The sequence below is a fragment of the Carcharodon carcharias genome, chromosome 33, assembly GCF_017639515.1.
Source record: "Carcharodon carcharias isolate sCarCar2 chromosome 33, sCarCar2.pri, whole genome shotgun sequence".
Taxonomy (NCBI): Eukaryota; Metazoa; Chordata; class Chondrichthyes; order Lamniformes; family Lamnidae; genus Carcharodon; species Carcharodon carcharias.
In genome coordinates this window covers 4,070,080-4,093,574 of record NC_054499.1, presented here as the reverse complement: position 1 = coordinate 4,093,574, position 23,495 = coordinate 4,070,080, and the positions used below count along the sequence as shown (strand labels likewise).

Genomic DNA, 23,495 nt, shown 5'->3' with positions numbered 1-23,495 from the left:
GGGGGGGGGGGGGGGGGTGGCGCAAGATGGTGGTGTAGTCACTGCCCAGGTTAATGCTCCGAGACACTGGTTCAAATCCCACCACAGCAGTGGGTGGAATCTGAATTCACAGAATTGGAGAACATTTACGATGGTGGAGGCCTTTCGGCCCATCGTATCTGCCACTGCCCCCACATCTCCCCGTAACCCTGCACACCGCTTTTTTTCAGATAACTGTCTCATTCGCTTTTGGATACATTGACTGAACCTGCCTCCACCACACTCTCAGGCAGAACACTCCAGACCTTAACCACCCGCTGTGTGAAAAATCTCATACTGCTTTTGCAAATTACTTTAAATCTGTGCCCCCTGCTTCTTGATTAATAAATCTGGAATATAGAGCTAGCTTCAGTAAATGGTGACCATGACAGCCATCAGCAATTGTTGTAAAAAGCCCATCTGGTTCACTAATGTCTTTTAGGGAAGATCATCCTTACTCCAAACCCACAGCAAAGCAATCGACTCTTAACTTCCCCCTGCAATAGCCTAGCAAGCCACTCGGTTCAAGGGCAATTCGGGTTGGGCAACAAAGGCTGGCCTTACCAGCGACACCCACATCCTGTGAAAGAATTAAAAAATACACTGGATGGGCCTTCTCTATTGTAATGGAGTTAGGTTAGGTATTGGAACAAATTAGTTTTACAGCTTAGAGGCCATTTGGCCCATCATACCTGTGCCACCTCAGAGCTAGCCCCTAAACCCACTTCCCTGCTCCTCAACCGTCTCAATTTTTTTTTTGGGTTCAAATATTTACCCACTCCCGCTTTTGAAAAGCTATTCTGGAATCTGCTCCCACCAGTGACTGAGCATTGTGTCCTAACCTCAGGCTTTTGTTTTTCAGTGATCAGTTTAGATCAATGGCGTGCAGTCACTGACTAACTGGTTACAGGCTGACAAGAGCAGCACAGACCTGGAGATGAGAGAGAGAGAGAGTTTTGTACAAACAGAACAGAAATCGCAGTGCAGAGCAGCAAATTCCCCAAGAGCCCAGGAGAAGTGATGGACCCAGCATTTACCGAGCCCCGGTTGGGCCGTAGTTTAATTTTCCTAGTGTACAGCGAGCCATTACCTTCTATCAATAACCAGTTGTTGATGACAGTCTGGATGTTGCTGTAGAAGAGCCTTGTGATGTCATGGCCCATCTCCAGGAAGGTGATATGTACCAGGGACCCAGCCGAGGTACCCAGCGACTTCTTGCAAAGGATGCCCATAATCAGCTCTCCATTCTCCACAATCACCTACTCAAAAGGAAGGGGGAGGGGGGGCAAAAAAATCACAACCACCAGAAGTGGTACATCAGTCAAATCTGTAGGAAGCCAACATTGCACATGTGTCGAAACTAGTTTCCCCCCTCCAATGCACATTTACACACACTGTTCAGCTGCTAGTAAGTTCTGTTCAACAGTTTAGGAGGGAGTGAACACAAGACCATTTAACATGTTGATGCTGCAGGAGGGCTGATGGTTTAGGTACACTTGAGATATGCCACGAGTTACCAAAACTGGGCGTTGCTTAAACACATGGGCCTCCCAGTAGCATCAGGACCAGGGCTAACTCGCGCATATCTCTTGACAAGCCAGTCCCGAATACGCTTCACTCACCAGGGGATGAAGCAATGTGCCCAACCTCAATTCAATCATGCCCAGTTCTTTATCTTCACAGATCCCATCACTCCCTACACCTCCCAATGCCCACCATGGCACACATGAGATTCTGTAACAAATCTTACAGCACATACTTTGATTCACTGCCCTCAAGTTAAACTTTTCCATTAAAATGCTGGTTTGAGTGGTCCTTACATTCTACCGGTCTCCATATTAGAGAGAGGATTTAGAGTCACTGGAGGGTGTGCAAAAGCAATCGATAAAGGAATGGCCCGAGAGCTAACAGAACATAATTATCAGGAAACATGGAAGAGGCAGGGGCTCTTTTCGCTATCAAAAGAGACAGACTGATAGAGGTGGTTAAAATTATGAAAGGGTTTGACAGGGCTGATGTAGCAAAGACGTTTCCCCATATGGAGATCATCAAAACTAGGAACCACAAATCTAAGAGTCACTACTGAACCCAACAGGGAGTTCAGGAGAAACTGCCACAGGGAGTGGCTGAGGTGAATCGTATAGAGACACTTAAGGGGAAGCTGGATAAACACGAAGGAGAAAGGAATAGAAGGATAGATATGCTGATAGGGCAAGGTGAAGAGGCTCATGTGGAGCATATACACCGGTATGGACCAACTAAAACTGTGTGACTGCCTTTATATTCAGCTCCTGTGCAGCATTTGAGCAGGTCTACTGCTATCGCACAGTCTTTCAGTTAGATTCTTAATTAGATATGAAAGCAGCGCAATGGTGGTGGGGGGGGTAATAGAGAGGGAAATGCTGGTCTGACCTTTGTGTCCCCCGGTGAGATGTGTTTATAAGGGCCGTTGTCCTCTTCGTCGGGGTGGGTGCTGTGGGTCCGGATGCAGTTAATGTGGCCTGGGATGACCAGCGTGAAGATCTGCTTGCCAGTCCAGAGTGGCCGAGGTTTCAGGATGGAAGGTTGGGGAACCTTCCCATCCCAGGTTGAGAGATGCATCAACAGGTTCATGACTTCACCCTGGGGCAGAAGGACAAAACAAGTCAGAGGTTTTACTGCAATCAAACCAAAGCAGTACAGCTCCCCAGCAGTAGATTGGTAGATACAGCATTTCACAAGATCAGGAGCATTATACAAAACAATTCGTAGCCAAGTACACCTGCGTGCTCCGTTCGAGCAACAGGATACAACTGCTGTGCCTCCTTGGGTCTGTTAGAGAAGAATTGCTCTAGACCCGGTTTTTAGATGTATGGTGCTCCAGATTTCCAATACCTGGTTTGTAAAAAAAAGTACCAGCCACCACCTCTGAACAGCCTGGCTCTAACTTTAAGGTTCTGCCCCCTTATTCTGAACACTTCCCCCAACCAGAGGAAACATTTTCTCTCCATCAACCCTATCGAATACTTTAATCATCTTAAAGGCATGAACATCAGGAGCTATTCTAACAAAGTGTATTACAGTCACCCCACACTGTTGAAGGTTGATCAGGAGCAGTTAACCTGGGCTGATTTTTCACCTCACTCAGGCAGGTCACTGATAACAGCCATCATCTTTTATTTGCAGTCCTAAACGGGGTTAGTTAACTTGGCACAGCAGGACGGGGTTTAAAATCAGAGCAGTGCGTGTTTCTAAGCCAAATTCAGAATCCAGAGCTTAACATTTGCCAGAAAACTGTACCCGGTCCATGAAGACATCTCGCTTTGTGAACTTCCGCACGGCTGTCAATGTGTCCTGCACAATCCCCATGACAGGTCTGTTGGACTGAGGGGTGACAATCATCCTGGGTACCATGGCCAGCTCTTGGATCTCTGCTCGCGTCTCCAGGGACTGAGGCAAGTGAAGATTCATCTCGTCACCATCAAAATCTGCATTGTACGGAGTCGTCACACTGTACAAAAATCAAAGGCTGCTGTTACTTCCAAAGAGGGAAGGTACCTGGCCCCTACAGAATGATGAACTGTTAAAAGGCTGCAGGGTGGTGACAGCACAGTCTGAGCAACGCAGCCCACTGCAGCCAAAGTGCAGTTCTGTTTCGCCACCTGCTGGTCTTCCCCCACTTGTACTTCACAGGCATCGAGCGCTATGCTTTGCTTGTGTTTCAGTTCTCAGCTCAGCTACCTCACTAGCGGATCAATCCTGCATCAGGAACTAGTATCAGCAACACGACTGAGCAGGGGAATCATCGTAACAGGGATTTAAACCCAGTTTAACTCCCACGGAACGTAGGAACGGGAGGAGGAACCGTTCGGCCGATCAACCTGTTCTGCCATTCAATTCAGTCACGGAAGATCTTGGTCAGCCAAAGCGCCCTGATCACTCCCGACTGGTTGGCCTGAATGTCTGGTGGAACAGCCGACAAACCCGTCAATTGCTAACCTCTTGTGGGAAGAGTGACGTGTGTCTGTGTGTGTGTGTGTGTCTGTGTGTGTGTGTGTGTCTGTGTGTGTGTGTGTGTGTCTGTGTGTCTGTCTGTGTCTGTGTGTCTGTCTGTGTCTGTGTGTCTGTCTGTGTCTGTGTGTCTGTCTGTGTCTGTGTGTGTCTGTGTCTGTGTGTGTCTGTGTCTGTGTGTGTCTGTGTGTCTGTGTCTGTGTGTGTCTGTGTGTGTGTCTGTGTGTGTGTCTGTGTGTGTGTCTGTGTGTGTGTCTGTGTGTGTCTGTGTGTGTCTGTGTGTGTCTGTGTGTGTCTGTGTGTGTCTGTGTCTGTGTGTGTCTGTGTCTGTGTGTGTGTGTGTCTGTGTGTGTGTCTGTGTGTGTGTCTGTGTGTGTGTCTGTGTGTGTGTCTGTGTGTGTGTGTGTGTGTGTGTGTGTGGGGGGTGCAGGGAAAGACAGGGACAGAGAGCAAACACCTTCCAAAAAAAGGACGGACACTCACCTGAGATTCAGTCGGAAGGTCGACCAGGGCAGGATCCGCACTTTGTGTCCCATCATGGACATTTTGTGTAGCGTGGGCTGTCTGTTGAAGATGACAATGTCACCATCGCACATGTGCCTCTCCACCTGGAATACACGGACAGTAGGCACACTAAGTGGCTGGACACAAGGCAACTCACAAGGCAAGACTTTTTATTTTGATTCTGCCCTGCTGCAACCAATTTCCTCCTCCCTCATACCCCAGCCAGCAAGCCCCACCTGCTGTGTGAGCTGTAGCCCCCTGAACTCTCAGATTCTACATGCAAATTCCCATTGGAACAGGTCGCATACACCGGAATGTGCGCTGTGGAAGTGACTGAGCAGTTATCTTTCCTGAAGCAATTGAGTTACTGAGTGTCAATTAAAAGCAGCAACCTCATGAGCCCTAACTATACTAAAGTATCAGACTGCCCTGCGAGCAGGGTCTGCTGCGTAAATAAAGCTTTCATCAAGCATTAAAAAAAAAGCCTTTCGCAACCTCAGGCCAGCCCTAAGCACTTTGCAGTCAATAACTGCATTTCCGAAATACTTCGATGTTGTAATGTAGGAATCGTGCAGCCAATCGCCGCACAGGTAGATCTCACAAAACAGCATCGTGACAATAACCAGATACCGTAAATCATGGCATGTAAGTTGACCCATTTTTTCCAGCCCTAAGTGTCATGCTTTTGCATATAATTCACCATAGAAGTCGACTCCTGCTTTTCAGCCATGATACGCTATACTCACATTAGGAGTCAAGCCTCAATTTTTCACCCCACAAATGCACGTTTTACTTACTAGCACCTTACAGCTGGGTGCAAAGGATCAAGCAGGCGACGTGGGCTGCACTGAAGATGTGCGGGAGTTTAAGACACGCCTACCCTTTGCATTAGATGCTGACGACATTTCAAAATGGCGACCACCCTGATCAGTGGTTCGCTTTTACATCTGATGTACAAGCCAAACCTGATTTTGAGGCTTCAAAAGGCCAACTTATACACAGCCAGCTACGGCAATCCGTTTCAAGATGAGACAAAAAATTGCGGGGGGGGGGGGTGCGCCTGGGAAGAAACTCTGCTCTTCTTGTAAACTGGTCCTGGGATCCTCAACGTCCACCCGAGTGGTCTTGGTTTAACGATTCCGCTAAAAGGTTGCACCTCTAACAACGCTGTGCCCCCTCATTACGCCACTTGTGCGTAAGCCTGGGCTATGGGCTCTAGTCTCTGGAATGGGACTGAATTCACAGCCTTTTGACTCAGAGGTGAGAATGCTGCCACTGAGCCAGGGTCACCGCACAAATGCTGATCTATTGCCTTTCGCTAGTGAGGTGATCAAGCCTTGTGGATATTCCTTGTTGGATAGAGGCTCTGAGATTAAAACAGAGCCAGTTTCAGGTCAATAGCTACAACATCTAATTGCAGGACGCAGCATTTTACTGGACAGAAAACCAGACTTTGCCTCACAGAGATTAAGAACCTCATTTTCCGCCTGTCGGTACTAAAGAGTGAGGCTTTGATGCAACTTGCATTTAAATAGTACTTTCAACACAGGAGCTATCAAACAAAATTGACCCCGATCCATGTAAGGAGATTTAGGGACAGGTGACCAGAAGTTTGGTCAAAGAGGTCGGTTTTAAGGAGCATCTTAAAGGGAGAAAAGAGAAAGAGAGAGAGAGAGAGAGAGAGAGAGAGAGAGAGAGGTTTAGGGAGGGAACTCTAGAGCTTAGGACCCAGGCAGCTATAGGCATGGCCACCAACAGCGGAATGATGGAAACTGGGGATGCTCAAGGGGCCAGAATTGGAGGTATGGAGATCTAAGGGTCATGGGGCTGCAGGTTACAGAGACAGGGAGAGGGTGAGACCATGGAGGGATTTGAAAACAAAGGTGAGAACTTTAAAAAAAAAAATCAGGCATTGTCAGAATCTCAGATCTGTTAAATTTATCAAGTAATTAGAGGTTCTGAAGGAGGAGGCCCCTTTCTCCTAGAAAACCTGGGCTGGACAATACTGGAGTTGTGAACCGTAGCACCAAAGACAGAATCAGTATCTCAGAATTTTTACAGTGCAGAAGGTGGCCATTCAGCCCATCGAGCTAGCACTGGCTCTCTGACAGAGCATTCTACGTAGTCCCACTCCCATGTCTTATCCCCATAATCTTGCACACTCCCTCTCTTCAGGTAGCAATCCAATTCCATTTTGAATACCTCAATCGAATCTCTCGAACTTGCCTCCGCCATCCTCTCAAGAACACCTTTCAGATCAGGGTCCAGCTCCATGGCTTCACAGTGACAGTGCAACTGCATAAACCAAGCTGCAGACACCTTTTGCATCGCAAGCACACGGTACTGACCCGGTATCCGATTTGAAGATGCAGATCGCTGGGCTTGGGATGGAAACGCAGGTCAATTCGATCCCCATTGTCTCGGATGATATATTTGGCGCCGGGATACTGGTTGTTGCCTCGCCTCACCAACTCCTGCAGTCTGTAAAAACATCATTGCACGTAGTCAAGAACTTGGGAGTTGTCCAGTGTAGTAGAATTGGCACCACATCTTGCTGGATAAATAACTGTGAGCTTGCAATAATGGCTGTTACCATTGTGTAAACTCCCGGCAAGTTCAGGGTATTGAGAAATGGGTCAGAGGGAGTTGCCAGTCCAACACTGCACCCAAACGATAAAAAAAACCAGGGCCCAAATCTGTAGCTAAAAAGTGAACAGACCTGTCAATGTTGAATGGAGTGACGATTTCTGGGAAGGTCATGTTGGCTGCGATCGATCGCGGCACGCCGACCTGGTCGATGGAGAGGTTGGGGTCGGGTGTGATGACGGTACGCGCTGAGAAATCCACACGCTTCCCCATCAGGTTTCCACGGACACGCCCCTCCTTGCCCTTCAGCCTCTGTTTGAGCGACTTCAGTGGCCGGCCCGACTTTTGCATTGCCTGAAATTTTAAAAAGCGGGTCAGAGAACCGGACAGCGTGGGAGGCCAACTGGCCTGTTCGTGCTCTTGGGACCGAAGGTGCAATATAAAACCACGTAGACATTATAGCAACAGCACTGTACAAGAAAAGGAGCATTGAAAGAAAGCATTGCTATTTAAGTAGCACCTTTCAGATCCTCCTAAAGCACTTTACAGCCAGCAGATTATCTTCAAAAGGCCATCCCTCTTGGTAATCAGAGCAGCCGATTCTCGTACAGCAAGATTCCATTAAATGACAATGAGACAAAGGACTATGTCATCAGGTTTAGTGATAGCGATTGGTCCCAGTACACCTGCTCATCTGGTAATAGTGGCTGCGGGAGTTTTTATGCCCAGGGCGGAGAGGAGCCCGGTTTAACACCTCAGCGAGCGCTAAGGGTAATGCAGCACACCCTCAGCCAGCCTGGATTATGTGCCAAAGTCCCCGGGGTCTGATGGAGAGAGGCAGGGTATTTCCACAGAGTCTGCTAGCTTCAGCACAGATGTTAGCTCTCAGTTAGGCTGTTGGGGTGGGGGTGGGGGTGGGGGGGTAAAAGGTATGCTTCCACAGGCTCCTGCTACTTATTCTTTAGGGTGTAACCAGAACTGCCACCACCACATCCACTGGATATGGATTCAAGGCTGTGATTCCCCCCTCGAGCACCCCTCCCACCCCACCCGAGTCTGGACTCACGCACTTGAACCTTATCCTCAGTGGTGCCACACTCCTTCCCAACCCCACTTACCCTGGGAAGTCCAGGCAGTTCATTGTCGACCATGGTGGCTACGTGGAACTGCAGGAGTTTAACATCCTCAGCGATGACATGAGCTGCTGCCCCATTCTGCTCGTTCCTCCGCAGCTGGTTGTTGATTTTGACAATGTCGGCCAGTTTGTGGGTCAAGTCATCCTGAAAACAGGGGAACACTGTTTCATCTTAAGTCACACCAAGCGAGCGAGTCCCTTTCACACCAGGCAACTGGAAACAATGCAGTGGGTTTACTGCCTCCCCGCTTACAGCTCATGTTCCCTTCCTCTCCATCCCCTCTTCGCTAACTTCTCTCTCTCATCCCCACCCACCCCCCCAACCCCTCCCCCCACTACCCTCACCTCCCCCACCCCTCCTCCAACCCCCCCCCCCCCCCCCCCCCCCCCCCCCCCCCCCCACCCACCCACCCACCCACCCACCCAACCGAAGACAACGAGTCCTGCTGGTAACCAGCTGCCTTCTGACACCCCACCTAAGTAGCCGGTCTTCACATGTGTGTGATATGTGGCTATCCAACCAGGGGAGGAATTACAGCAGAACTGGATCCCAATCAGGAGTAGGGATGCTGGAGAATTCCTTCTCTCGAACCTGGTCACTGTGGGAAACTGAATACCTCTACGACTCCCCCTGTTGCTGGAGAGAGAAGCAGAGCGAACTAAATCGACGACCTTTCATCAGGCTGATGTACAGAAGCTGCTGTTAAAGCCAGCAGGGTACAGGGTTGCACTAATAGACCCCATTCAGTAGTAAACAAGGTCACTATTCTATTGCAAAGGTTGCTGGTTAGAGTATGGGTCCAGCTCTGGTGTCTCAACATGGTGAGTGAGTAACCTTGCAAAAAGTCCATGGGAGAGCCAAAAATAATTTCTTGCCTCAAAAGAACTGCAGCTACTCAGTCAAACTCAGGGATTGAGTTGCTGGGAAAATGTCCTTCCCCAGCTGTAGAGTCTAGAACAAGGATTCTCAGTCTCAGGATAAGGATTCAGCCATTTAGGACAGATGGAGAAATTTCTTTACTCAAAGGGTTGTGAATCTTTGGAATTCTCTACCCCAGAGATCTGCAGATACTCAGTTGCTGAATATACTTAAGACTGAGATCAATAGATTTTTGGACAGTAAGACAATCGAGTGATATGGGAATAGTGCAAGAAGGGAAGTTGACAGAAATGTTCAGTCATGAAGTTGCTGAATAATGGAGCAGGCTACTGTTTCTTGGTCTATAATTTAGAGCAGCATAGACTTAGAGGTGACCCAATGGAGGTCCAGAAGATAATGAGGGCTCGATAGCATCCCTTTAGTTAGGAATGAAAAAGCGCTGGGAAAACTCAGGTCTACCAGCATCTGTGAAGAAAGAGTTAACGTCCGAGTGGAATATGACTCTTCGGATCCAGGTTTTGAAGAAGCTGTATTCCATTCCAAGCGTTAACTCTGTTTCTCTCTCCACAGATGCTGCCAGATCTGTTGAGTTTTTCCAGTGCCCCGCTTTTATTTCAAATTTCCAGCACTGCAGTATTTTGTTTTAACCCTTACAGTTAGGAATTTGGCAGAGTGTTTTCCCCCATTATGGAGTCTTGGGGTTTTCCCTCTGTCCCAGGAGATGACATGGCTTTCGAGGATGGAAGTGTTTTATTCATAATACTCCAGTCGTCATGGAGCAGAGAGACACGATGGACCAGCTGGTCTGTTCCCTCCCATAAACTTCCTACATTGCTCCCAGACCCAGAATATTTTTTTTCCTGTATTCTCCGCTTTCCCATTTCCTGTTATTCTATTTGCATTACACAGTAAAATCTGCACCTGGTTCCGCGCAGAGCCCTGCATGACGACAGCTGGACGCACTGAGAGTGGCGGCACAGGAAGGACAGTTAGAATCATCCACTCTGGCTTTGCATACTTGGGGTCCATGCCCAGGATCACACACTCTTCGTCCGTGATTCGCTTGAAGATCTCGTACACCCGCTCCGGGTTCAGCAGGATCTTCTTCTCCTGTGAGTCTTCGTTCACGTGTTTCCACTCAGCGTACAGCTCCAGCCCCACCCTCCGAATGCGGGGCTGGTATCGGCCACAGCCTCCGTGACCCTAGGGTGGGAAAAACCAAAGAGAGGGGGTGATGACAATCATCTCATTAACCAGACTTGGGGCGTTAAAACTTTAGAGGTTCGACAGAGTCGACGCAGAGATGATGTTTCCACTTAGGGGAGACAACATTCCAGGAATACAAGGTAGTCACGAATAAACCCAACACAGCGCTCAGGAGAAGTTTCTTCAACCAGAGAGAGTGGTGAGAACGTGGTGGCGAGAATGTGGTGGCCAGGAGTGGTTGGGAATTGCAGACTCACCAAGTAGTTTGACAAATTCATACTGTCGGATATAGGAACACATCTGCAGTGCTATGGGGGAAAAAAAGAGCGTGAGAGGGGCAGGGGTGTAGAGGAAGTGGGACTAATTGGATTGCTCTGAGAACTGGCTTTGGCCTGGCATGTGTTGTGCGCTTCTGGTTACGCTACCAGTCAAATGGAGGCGGCAGGGGAGACAACTAAAATCCCATAGTGTGGTTACCTTCTCCTTGGTGAGGTCTTCCTCGCCCTCTTGCTGCTCCACTCCAAACTTGTTGTCCATCTCTTCTCCGCCCTCACAGATGTTCTTCCCTTTGCACAGGTCGTACACGTGAGTCAAGCGTTTCCGTGGCTGCCCTTTTGACTTGATCAAGATGTCTTTGATTTTGGGATTATTCTACAGACAAAAGGGGTGATGGAGAAAAAGAGAGATTCCCTGATAAATATTACACAGACACATGGGTCAAATACAAGTTTGATCACATTGTCTTTCCAGTTCAGGCACGGTGGTGTGAACGGCCTCATGTTTGGTTTCACTCTATGAAAAGACAGTGGTCTCTCTTCCAACTCCTCATCTACGGGTGGTAACATCAGGCAGGTACAAACAAACCAAATGGTGCATTTACTCATGTTATGGGCCCTATTCTGTTCCATCGCAGCCAGACTCTCTGGCTAGGTCTTGCTGAGCAGTGCTGTTTGGGCTTTGTCGAGGTGGATTGGCGAACACAGGGAGACGCCTTGCTCCCTGTCAACATCTGCTGGCTCTGGGCTGCATTGTGTGCGTCAAAAGAGCACCACTATCAGACCCAGATGGCACTCAATGCCCAGCACCCCCCAAACCAGTACCCAGGTCCTCCCCAACCCCTTGGGGAATTTATTCACTCACAGGGTGTGGGCATCACTGACTAGGCCAGTGTATATTGCTCATCCCTTTTTACCGTCGAGGTGGTGGTGAGCTGCCTTCTTGAGCCGCTGCAGTCCATGTGGTGTAGGTACACCCACAGCGCTGTTAGGGAGGGAGTTCCAGGATTTTGACCCAGCGATAGTGAAGGAATGGCCGATATATTTCCAAGTCAGGATGGTGAGTGACTTGGAGGGGAACTTACAGGTGGTGGTGTTCCCATGTGTCTGCTGCCCTTGTCCTTCTAGGTGGGAGTCGCAAGTTTTGAAGGTGCTGTCAAAGGAGCCTTGGCGAGTTGCTGCAACGCATCCTGTAGATGGTACACACTGCTGCCACTCTGCGTCATTGGTGGAGGGAGTGCCAATCAAGCAGGCTGCTTTGTATCAAGCTTGAATGTTTTTGGAGCTGCATTCATCCAGACAAACGAGTGTATTCATCACACTCCGAACATGTGCCTTGTAGATGTTGCACAGGCTTTTTGGTGGTGAGGGGGGTCAGAAGGTGTGTTACTCACCACAAAATTCCCAGCCTCTGACCCTGCTCTTGTAGCCAGTGTTTACATGGCTGGTCCAATTCAGTTTCAGGTCAATGGTAACCCCCCCCAACAAGGTTGTTGATAATGGTGGTGGCGGGGGGGGGGGGGGGGGGGGGGGGGGGGGGGGGCATTCAGCAATGATAATACCATTGCATCTTGGAGGGGAGACGGATGGATTCTCTTTTGTTGGAGATGGTCATTGCCTGGCACTTTTGGCACAAATGTTCCTTACCACTTATCAGCCCAAGCCTGAATATTGTCCAGGTCTTGCTGCATATGGCATTAGGGGGAGATATCATAGGATCACTATTCATTGCAGCCCAACGTTACTGGACAATGTCACAACAAGAGGGATAAGGAGACTAAATCAGAGGAGTAGGTGGAAGAGCGAGCATAATGGCAATAAAGAAAAAAAACCCACGAACCAAAGTTTTTCCATTTATTGCGTCCAATATTTATTTTCAATGATTTGGGTTGAGGGATAACATATACATTCAAGGGGAAGTTGGATAAACTTAAGAGAAAGGAGCAGAAGGACATGCTGATGGGGTGAGATGAAGAGGGGATGGGAGGAGACTCAGGTGGAGCAGCAATTTCAGCAAGCAGCCTGTTTCGGAGCTGTAAATACTGTGTAATATGATGTAAAAGTGCTACTTACAGAATCCACCAGAAGCTTGGAACAGAAGAAACAGACGCACCGGAGAACTTTCATTGTCTTTGTAAGAAAGCCAACATGAAATACTGGCTTTGCCAACTCGATGTGTCCAAAGTGACCTGGGCATTCGGTCATGTTACCTACAAGTGGAGATAACAGATCAGGAGATATTCCAGATGTCACATGGGGGTGCTGGGGGAAGAATGGTGGATCCCTACTGGTCTCAGGGTCCACGTGAAAGTGAGGAAAAGAACCTCAATCAGCAAGAATTCCTAATCCTTGGCCTTAGAGATTCTACTACCTGAAAACCTGTGCACAGGTAACAGGCGGAACAAGAACCACATGAACATGAGGAACCATTCAACCCTCAAGTCTACCTTACTATTCAATGAATCATGGGCTGCTCTATATCTGAAAACCAACTACCCACCTTGGTTTTGTAACCCACATTACCCTTACCAACCAAAATCCATTAAACAGCTGTGACATTTTCAACTGACCTTCGGCCTCAGCAGCTTCTTGGATTGGACAGATTTCCACTACCCTTCTACGTGGAGAAGTGCTTCTTGACATCACCCCTACACAGCCAAGCGTTAAAGGTTATCCTTCCTCATGCCGCCCCATGCGCGCACACGCACACACCGGGCTACCCGACCACAGCTTTCCACCCCCCCCACCACACCGGGCTATCCGACCACAGCACTCCACCCCACCCCCCTCCCCCTCCAAGGCTACTCAACCATAGCTCTCCGCAGCCATCTTTTATATATCTGCTTAGTGCCCCTTTTAAACAAAAGGAAGCAGGGAACTTCTGACATCAGATGAAAATAAATTCAGAATCTGGGAACCAATCATCTGTTGGAAGCTTTTCCACTCCTTTACCATTCACCCAACACTCCCCCACTCACCCCCAACCAATTGGTCCCCAGTGGAAACCATAATCATTGAGTGACAAATACATTATAGACAGAATGATTCAGTCACTCCAACTCTGAACAAAGTCAGGTTGAAAAGAGGTGCTTTCCATTGGAGATGTGACAAGTTCCAAGTGATACACAAAGCGGGTAATACCAATGCCAGTGGGCCACTTCAAACTTGTTGAGTGCCAGCCATGAACAAAACTCCCTATGTTGTCCTTAAGGTTCAAGCTGTCAGAATTTCCCCCAAAATGTTTGATGCAAAGCAGACTGAATAGTTGGTTTTTCAAGTGGGGTTTTAGAGATATGGAGGGGAGTGGGTCAGAGACTGGAGAACGCCCAACAATATAGCCCAGAAAAATTTCATTTTAACACCATTGAAAGTGGTTCTGTGTTTAATCACCTACCTCAGGAAAACACAAATTAAAAGGCCAGAACCACGTGCTGGCCTCAGAGCTGAACCATCCCAGTGTTCACTGGCTTACACTGGCTCCGCACCCAGCAATACCTTGATTTAGAGTCAAAGAGGTCTACAGCACAGAAAAAGGCTCCTCGGCCCATCGAGGTTAAAAATTCTCATCCTTGCTTTCAATTCCTTCCACAGCTTCACAAACCCCCTCTAATGTCCCCCAGCTCCAAAACCCTGAGAGCTCCTCCAATTCTGGCCTCTGAGCAGCCACCGCCCCCCCCCCCGCACTGATTTTCATCACTTCGCCATTGGTGGACATGCCTTCAGTTGCCTTGACCCAAAATCTGGAAAACCCTCCATCAGCCTCTCTTCTTTAAGATGCTCCTTAAAACTGACCAATGAGTGAGCTTTGGGTCACCTACCCTAATATCTATCCCCTTTGTTTGAATCAGGGTCAAATTTGGTTTGATAATTCTCGTACAGCGCCTTGGCACATTTTACAACGTTAAAGGCGCTGTATAAATGCGAGATGTTACACGTAGCTAAAACCCCACATTAGCAACAAGGCACAGCATTGAAGGAGCGAGTGATCCTTTTCCCCCACCCACCTCTCCCAGCCCCTTCATTTTCAATCAGTTAATCAGTACCCAAGATGCAATTTCACACATGGTTTTTAGGAAGCCAAGAGTAGTTTAGCATTCAGGATCCCATTGCCCTACCATACTGAAATGGTTTTAGCACAGAAACTCAGGCCACATTTACAATACAGGAGTGCAGCCTGAACCTGGAGTCAGGGCTCAGCTGGCCTTGCCTCAGCAGGAGCACTGGCACCGACTGAAACAGGAAATGCGCTCCCACCAATGTTAAACTTGTAATGTAAACACAGCCTAACTGGACCCTGACACTTAAACAAAATAACACCAACTAGAACCAATGTTTTCCACTAGTCCTACCTCCCAGGAGCAGAGCTTCATTCAGGTCTTAGCATTCATGATTCAGAATTTTATGGGCACTATAATTGCACATTTATTAAATTATATTTAAACTCCCCCGGCTGCCACGGTGGGATTTGAACTCATGTCTCCGGGTCACTAATCCAGCTACCTTCCCACGCTGCTACTGTATTCTGTAACGTGCAAGAATTTCCGATAGTGGAATGAAGAGAAAGAACGGAGATAAAGGGGCCATTCTGCAGTCTTGATTTGAGGAGATGTTACCATAACAGCTTCAAGAGAAGGTCCAAGAAGAAACTGGAGTTTAAGAGATTTCTTTTATTTTTTGTTTTAAGCCTGGGTCAGGGGAGGGTGTAAGTGACACGGAGCTGAGCATTATTCTGGGTAATCACTCACCTGCACAGGTCTGGCATCTTCCAGTTCTTTCGATAACACCTTGGCGAGGGTCCATCAGCCCACCCAACTTGGGCCGGCCTCCCTCGGTGGTCTCGGAGTACTTGATTCCTCCTTCAGTCACAGACATCCGTTTCTGGGTAAGACAACAAAACAGAACCATGAAAAGGAACCTCAAACTATAGCTCCCAGCAGACCCACATTACACAGAATTACCGCACAGAAACAAGCCATTTGGTCTCGTACTGGTGTTTCTGTAGCGCACAATCCACCCCCCAGCCCTCTTCGCCTCATCTTATCGGCATAGCTTTCTATTCCTTTCCCTCTTTTTTAGCCAGCTTCTCCTTGAACGCATCAGTGGTATCTGTCTCAACTACATCCTACAGTAATGAAGCCCAGATTAACACCAGCACCACCAACTTGCATTTATACAGGTGTCATAAAAGACTAAACTGGTCAATTTTTTCATTTGCTGTCTGCAGGATCTTGCTGTGTAGTCAATTGTTTACCTGCTTGGCAACAGCACCTACACTCCAAAAAGCAGGCTACTGGTGCACTTGGGGCTTCAAGAACAAGTGGATCAGATGCTTATTAAAGCAGGAATGCGTACAGTCATTAAACAGCAATGTAAGCCATGTTGGAACGCAGCGACACACTGAACACATGAGGGCCCCGTAACATCACTGAGCTGAACACAAGCTGTTTTTTGGTGTGGAGGGTGGGAGGATTGGAGGGGGTGGGGTGGGGGAAGAGAAGAGAGATGATCAGAGTGAAGGGAGACTCAAGATCCAAACTCTCACTTACAGCACTGCACTAACAGTGACGATGTCGACCAACACTGAATACAGCAATTCGTCTTTCTCTCTCACACACCTTACATTCCTCAACAGGTTGTAACCACTCTTGGTTTCTGCAGGCCAATCTGTTGTTTTTCACTTGTCCGGTTACCGCTCCTTTTTCTCTTTTGCCATCATACCCCCCGGCAGCCTCCTTTCTGCCTGGCTCTGCACTTTTAACTTCTTACCATCCTGAAGATCACAGACACTGAAACATTACCTATTTCTCTCTCTCCACAAGCACTGCCTGACCTGTCGAACATTTCTCACATCGTTTTATATCATTAGAAGCCATCAGGACACACAAAATGCTCACCACAAAACATCCTGTCAAACCAAAGAGATATCCCAACATGGCAGTGTCTCGATTAATAGAACAGTAACAGGATGAGACCGCAAGTCACATGATTCTTGCCCTCTTTGGGTCTCCACATAACTGCCCATCCAACCTCTACCTGGACCAATACTTCAGAGGTTAACATAGGCCACAAACTGCAAAGCTCTCCTAGACACCCCAGACGGTGCCAATCAAAAGTTAGAGTGACTCTTGGTCACAAAGATTGATCAGGGATGCAGGCAGTAACCTCTACCCCTCCTGCCACCATCACAGGGCATTACACACTTATGCAATTTCAAAAGCACCTTTTACCAAGTATGCAGGGCAGGTGGTCCAACAGGTGGAGAGTCAAATTCAAACAAGGACCAAAAACTGCAAGGGTGCTGATGACACACCCTCCATCGCTTGTTTCACACGCATTGACGGTCTGGTCAACACATAAAGGCAGCGTACAAATTCCACGTCTCTGGTGCACAGGAGCAAGGTTCAGCCCTCTGGACACACCATGTATACGCTCAGAGGATCACAGATTTGGAGACCAATCTCCTATACACCACTCAAGGTCAGAGTTAGGGCCTGCTTCCCCGGAGACCCGGACAAAGCAATCAAAACAGGATCATCCATCCCTACTCACCTCACAGAAACTGACTTCCATCAGATGCAACACCCTTCAACTCATTTGTGGGTCCATAAGCTGTTGGCTCAGCTTTTCTGTACTAATTGTCCATAGTGCAATCAGATATTGCCACTTTTAGAATCTCTCAGAATAGGAGACCATTCAGCCCCACCAGGGTTGTGCTGGCTCTTTGGAAGAGCTACCCAATTAGTCCCACTCCTGCTCTTCTACACAAGACCCTATTTGTTTTCCCCTTTAAGTATTATCCAATTCCTCTTGGCAGTTACTATCGAAATCGGCTTCCACCACCCTTTCAAGCAGCATGCTCCAGATCATAACTTGCTTTGTAAAAGAAATTCTCACCTCCCCTCTGGTCCGTTTGCCGATTCTATTCAACCTGTGCCCCTCTGGTTACCGACCCTCCTGCCGCTGGAAACAGTTTCTTTCCTGACTCTATCAAAACCCATGATTTTGAGCAGTGATTAAATCTCCCCATGGCCTTCTTCGCTGCTGCAAGAGAAATCTACACCACTCCAGCCTAAATGAAGCCACTCATCACTGGGATTATTCAGGTAAATCTCCTCTATTCACCCCCCTCCAAGGCATTAGAGCCAATTAAGTACACTAAGCCACAATTTATTTGAAGGGGGGGGGGGGGGTGCAAAAGTCAAAGAATGTGCAGTGAAATTAATTTTTATTAAGCGGGAGGTAAGTTACCCCTTACACACCCCCCAAAAAAAAAACTGCTACCCTTAAATCTTCCCTAAATGCAACATTTACATCAGTGGATTTATTTGCAAATGGAAGTATTGAGGTAAGTTTACAGGCATACCTTTAAAACAATACTTCAGGGTAGAAAGGGCAGTGGAGGCAGATTCAAAATAACTTTCAAAAAGGAGAACGGGATATTTACTTTATGGGTATGATGTGCAGGGCTACGAGGGGCAGGTGGAGTGGGATTTGTTGGCTAGCTGAGCCAGCACAGAATAGAATGAATGGCCTTTGTGCTGCAAAATACTATAATACACCTCTATACCGGCAACATCGGAGCGTATTCCTCACACGTAAACATGAGAAGAGTCTGCTGCTAAACCACAGGTACCCAATGAACCCATCTCACAGGCTTTGTTTCCCCAGCAAATCAAATTTCTGTTGCCTGTCTCTGAGCTGATGAACAATCCCACCCACCCAAAAATCACACTCCTGTGCCCACACTGGCTCCATCCCAAATTTTAATCAGCAGTTTTCACATCCTCCCATGGCCTTCCCCATTTCTGTCATTTCCACCAGCCTTTCAACTCATACCTACACTCCAACTCTGGCTTCGTGTACATTCCGGCTGTTCCATCGCTCCACCATTGGCAGCCGTGCCTTCAGTTGCCTGGGCCCAAAGCTCTGCAACTCCCTCAAACATTTGGTCACCTGAATTTTTGTTTGACGCTCCCTCTTAAGCGTTTTGGACTATAACTATTATAAAAGGGACTATAGAAATGCAAATTGTTGTGTATGGGTAATCACCAACGTCCCTCAGCCAAGGCTGGATTATGAAACAATACACAAGTTGGCCTGGGTGGATTTTTTCCCCCACCATGAAAGGATAAAATCGGAATGGAGACTACTCTGCATCCTAATGGATTCTGCCCAATAATGGCTGTATGGGATTTTGGGGGGGGGGGGGGGGGGGGGTGGTATTTTTTTTAAAATGGCAGCAGGGGGGCAAGGGAGCAGGATAGGGACAGGACATGAAAAAAATTGCAGCATAAAGGTTTTATTAGTAACTTCTGCTTTATTTTTTTTTATATATAAAAGTACTTCACAAACTCAAGGATACAATCATATGAAATACACCCAGCATCAAGCCGGTTTGGGATCGCCACACATCTATATCACCTCACGTAGGCAGCCGTAACACTAAGAAACAGGTATTCCCAGACTATCTGTAACAGAAATTGTGTCATTCTACTGCTATAGCCTGGATTTCAGTGAGCTACAATGGTGACTGTATAAACTAGACCCAGTAGAACTGAACAATGCAATTCAAGATGTTGTCTTTCCAGACTCTGTATCTGGAGTGTACTGGGAACTGTACAATACTCAGAAGTACAGATGGGAATAGGTCTGAGACAGCAGGAACAATGATCAGATGAATCAGGAGCATTGCTCTCAAGGGGAATTTTAATATGTTAAACTGTGCAGGTGAAGCAACCTCTCATGATACATCTACATCAGACAACTGAAATATTCCAAAACGCCCCTTCTAAGGAGCAGCACTCTATACTTCCAGTCTTCTGCTTGCTGTCGAACCACGATCATTTCAGACAGTTGAGGGGTGTCAGCTGATGGAAGGTCCGAGATGAAGGATTACATCACCCTGCAGGACAGTGAAACAAGTTGTAGCCACTCACCTAGCACGACTGCCCAGTTAGTGGGAATTAAAGGGGGATGCAAGGTTAGGAGCGAGAAACAGAAGTTTACTTCAAGATATTTTCTAAATCCCAAACTCCTCCAGAAAAAAATTTAAGTAGCTATCTGGCCTGTGAAAGTCCTTTCTACAGGAAAGGAGACCATTCAGCCCCTCAAGCTTGTTCTGCCACTCAATCAGATTATGGATGTTTGTTCCCTAACCCCCATCCATCAGTCATGCTTTTATAACCCTTGAAGTCACCGATAACACAAAGTAACGGACGGCTGCAATTCTGCAAGCCAGTCAAAATCCACCTTAACACCACCCCCCCGCCCCACCAAGCTGAATAAGGTTATATGTTCTTTGTCCAGTTGTTTGCATTGCGAGATCCCAACAAGCCTTTGGGCTGGTTTGCTGTTTAATCCAAGGTGATCACAGAAAAGGGTGGGAAGGTTTACAACTGTTACACAGCTAGGGTCACCTTGGTTCGGTTCAAATGGAAAAATCCAAATTGGTCACATCAAAATGGGGGGCAACATGGCAGGTTGACAGTGGAAAAAAAAGCATCCTGGTTCAATCTTGGGAAGTTGCATTGGGAGTGCTTTGTGTGGAATCAGTTCTGGGGAAGTTACTTCATTCTAATGTTTTAAAGGGATTGTATTACTGAATAGCTCAGGAACAAATAATAAAAAAAATGCTGGAAATACTCAGGCCAGGCAGGATCTGTGGAGAGAAAGAATTGATATTTCAGCTCAATGACTTTTCTTCAGATTCCTTTTGCTAGCGCTCAAATGATTAAGAGTTCCCATGTGCTTATCATGCCTAAACTCTTAAAAGTTTTTTTGGGGAAAAATTAAACCAAAAAAGATGCAGGTCCAGAAACAAGACCTTTTAAATTTTCAGTAAAAACAAAAAGGACTTCTGCCGTGCATTAATAGAATTCAACAGATCAGGGCAGTAATTCTCCGACTCAGTGAAAAGGAACACTGCTCATCCAAGATAATGCCCCTTTAAAACTGTCATGAAAGGAGGATTATGCAGCTAGATGGGTAAAATGTACAAGGCTCCACTTTCTCTAGATAAATCAACACTTGGCTGGCAACAGTCCAAAAACTTGCCACCTGCAAATTTTGGGCTTAGTAAACACTGGTTCTAGAAGAGAAGGAGAGAGAAAAAAAACATTCGGGGTGGGGGGGGGGGGTGTAGAAATAAGGCATTTCAAATTGGAGTCATCCCATTGCATAATTTTAACTGAAATACACAAACCTGCAAACAGGAACGCAATTATACATCAAAAAGTTCTTACACATTCCAAACAGGTCGGTCACAAAATTCTTAACCTTTAACTATTCCAAGTCAAGGGGAAAAAAAAAATAAAAAGAGAGTGAGAGAAATCAGAGGTTAAAAGAGTCAAAAAAAACTTCCAGTCAAGTTCAGCTAAAGTGCTACAAGTAAAAGGAAGAGTGCAATTACAAAATTAATTGGCCTAAATAGTAACTTACAACTGTTATCTTTAATGAAAAGTGCTTAAATTCTCTCCCCCAACCATGCCAAAAAAGAGTAATAGAAGCCCAACACATACCATCTCATCTGGACTTAGGATGCCAAACTGAACCCTTTTGATAGTGCGCAGTGGGCATGCGCTGTCCCCGGAAGGAGGTCCTTGCATGGTTCAAACTCCCAGCAGTCAAGCGGCGTCTCGTCAAGGGAAAAAAAACAAACCCTCTCTTTTTTAAAAAATACTATTAAAATCCTACTTTTACAACCAAGACAGACGCACTCGTGTCGACTGAAAGGCGTTGTAGCCCCTCTCCGAGCCTTCAACTAACTACCCCCACCAACACCACCCTTCACCTCTTCCCCCTTTTTCCCTCCTGCACCGGGTGCGCTCAAAGCGCATCTGAAGGCTCTCCGGCTTGTGCGCCGCGTTATATAGATTTCAGGCGGCCGCGGGGCCTCCGGTCCGCCGGCGCAGGGGCTCGAACGCCACCGTATGGAAATGAGCGGGCCGGAACGTGGCCGATTGGTCGGCGCGGCGGCCGGGGGGCGGGGCCCGGCCCGGCTCGCGCCGCTCGGCTCCTTGCATACATTAGGCGTCGGGGTGCCGCCCCCCTCTCCGGTCGCGCGGAAACGCCCGAGCGTTGCCGAAGTACAGAGGGAGCGATTTTTTTTTTTTTGGCGGACCCAGAGGGTGAGGAGAAAGCCAGTGTCGGCAGCTCGAGCTGCTTGGATGCGTTGTCGTGCCTGCGGCCTAGGCCGCGCTCACCGGAAGCTCCCTTCACCGGCGGTCTCTTTCTACCCGACGCCGGCTGACAGCCCCGGAGGCGGGCGTTTGGGCCTCGAAATCGATCCTTTCCCCGAGACGACGGACACCCCTCCCTCCCTCCCTCCCCCCCCCCCCCCCCCCCCCCCCACACACACACACACCGGGCGCCGCTTTCCCTCAGCCGCTGCCCGTCGGAAAAAAAAAAAAATTACCGGCACCTCGGCGAAGCCTCGGACTCTCGTAAGGGGGGGGGGGGGGGGGCCCCCGGCGGAGAGCGACACCTGGCCGGGATGGGCCCGGCAGGAAAGCCCGCCGAAAGCCCGCCGGCGAGGCCGCCGTGGGACGGCAATTCCGCCACCTTGTAAGTCGCCGAAAGGCCCGGGTTTGTTTTCTCTGGAGTTAGTTTCGAGCTTTTAAAAGGCGATTTGTTGGAATTTATTTTTTGCCTGACCGAGGCCTCCCCCTCCCCCTCCTCCTCCTCCTCCTCCTCCCTCCGGCTCTGATGTGGGGGGCGGGGGGGGGGGGGGGGGGCGGGGGGGGGGGTGGGGGGGAGAGAAAATGGTGGCCGCTGATTTCCGAGGGCAGCTCTCGAGCCACAAGGAGCTGGTTTATTATATTCCTCTTTTTCGTTTTAATTTTCCAAAGGTAAAATACTTGTCGGAAATGTCATCTTATCGTTCATTTCTTAAAAATATTTCTCTCCCCCCCCCCAAAAAAAATATGTATAACTTCCCCCCCCCCCCTCCCCCTCCCCCCCCCCCCCCCCCCAAACCCTAGTCCTACAAACATTAAAAATCGACCAAATATCTATCCCCAGGCAAAATGTGTCGTAACATTTTATTACCCTTTTTTGTTTTTGGGAGGTGGTGGGGGGGGGGGGGGGGGGGGGGGGGTGTTGGGGGCTGAAACTCATTTCCTGGCTGATTTATATTTATTGATTTATTTTCGAAAAAACAAAGCTTTTTTTTTTAAATCCCTTTTTTAAAATATATAAATGATCATTAACTGTCTTTTTCTGGGGGGGGGGGGGGTGGGGTGGGGTGGGGTGGGGGCGGTGGTGGGGGCACTGGAATACAAGATCCTCCTGAGGAGGTTGCAGTTTTCTAATGGGTTTGAGAATAACCTCGGTGGGGGTTTGCTTGAAAATAAAAACTAATTTGTTGTTCCAGGAAATCACCCTCCACCACCCCCACCACCGGCTTCTCCTCCAACCTGTGCCCACGCTTGGTACCGCGGTACAATTTGTCCTAGACGTCGCTCGGTGTGTTTTTAACAAGAGGAGTGAAGAACATGTTTTTAAATTGTTCACAGGGTCGAATAGTTTAAAGGCTCTTGGGTTCCCACTACAGCAATCTTGCCTGTGCTACTAACGTACTGTGTTTTTCTTTTCCGCCTTGTTGAACAGGGTACGGCCAGCGGGTGGATTTTGTCACAGTGATGGGTCAAGGCACAGCCACTGTTTGCGGGAGACTGATTTAGATCCATTCTATTTGTCAGAATCTTGTTTCTGGGATCCTTGCAGGACTTTGAGGATCCGTTGGTTTGCGCCATCAGGTTTCGCTCAGTTGACAGGCACTGCCTTTGCTTCAGGACCGAGGGAGCGCTGCAGTGCCGGAGGTGCCGCTTTCAGATGAGATGTTAAAACGGGTCCCTGTCTGCCCCCTCGTGAATATCCCCGGCGCCACAATTCGAAGCACAGC

General features: G+C 48.1%; 1 protein-coding gene across 1 annotated transcript in view; it reads right to left on the bottom strand.

Annotated features, from left to right (window-relative positions):
• Positions 1 to 21,406, bottom strand: part of polr2a (RNA polymerase II subunit A) — a 51,487-nt gene extending 30,081 nt beyond the window's left edge. Inside the window, exons 1-12 of the mRNA XM_041178871.1 lie at positions 21,112 to 21,406; positions 15,340 to 15,472; positions 12,668 to 12,804; positions 10,797 to 10,970; positions 10,035 to 10,316; positions 8,217 to 8,378; positions 7,232 to 7,452; positions 6,861 to 6,993; positions 4,492 to 4,616; positions 3,298 to 3,508; positions 2,431 to 2,640; positions 1,109 to 1,277 (exon numbers count right to left, since the gene is read on the bottom strand). Of these exons, the coding sequence (XP_041034805.1) occupies positions 1,109 to 1,277; positions 2,431 to 2,640; positions 3,298 to 3,508; positions 4,492 to 4,616; positions 6,861 to 6,993; positions 7,232 to 7,452; positions 8,217 to 8,378; positions 10,035 to 10,316; positions 10,797 to 10,970; positions 12,668 to 12,804; positions 15,340 to 15,472; positions 21,112 to 21,198 (2,044 nt within the window). The 5' untranslated portion in view covers positions 21,199 to 21,406. The remainder of the gene's footprint in view (positions 1 to 1,108; positions 1,278 to 2,430; positions 2,641 to 3,297; positions 3,509 to 4,491; positions 4,617 to 6,860; positions 6,994 to 7,231; positions 7,453 to 8,216; positions 8,379 to 10,034; positions 10,317 to 10,796; positions 10,971 to 12,667; positions 12,805 to 15,339; positions 15,473 to 21,111) is intronic.
• Positions 21,407 to 23,495: the final 2,089 nt, after the last annotated feature.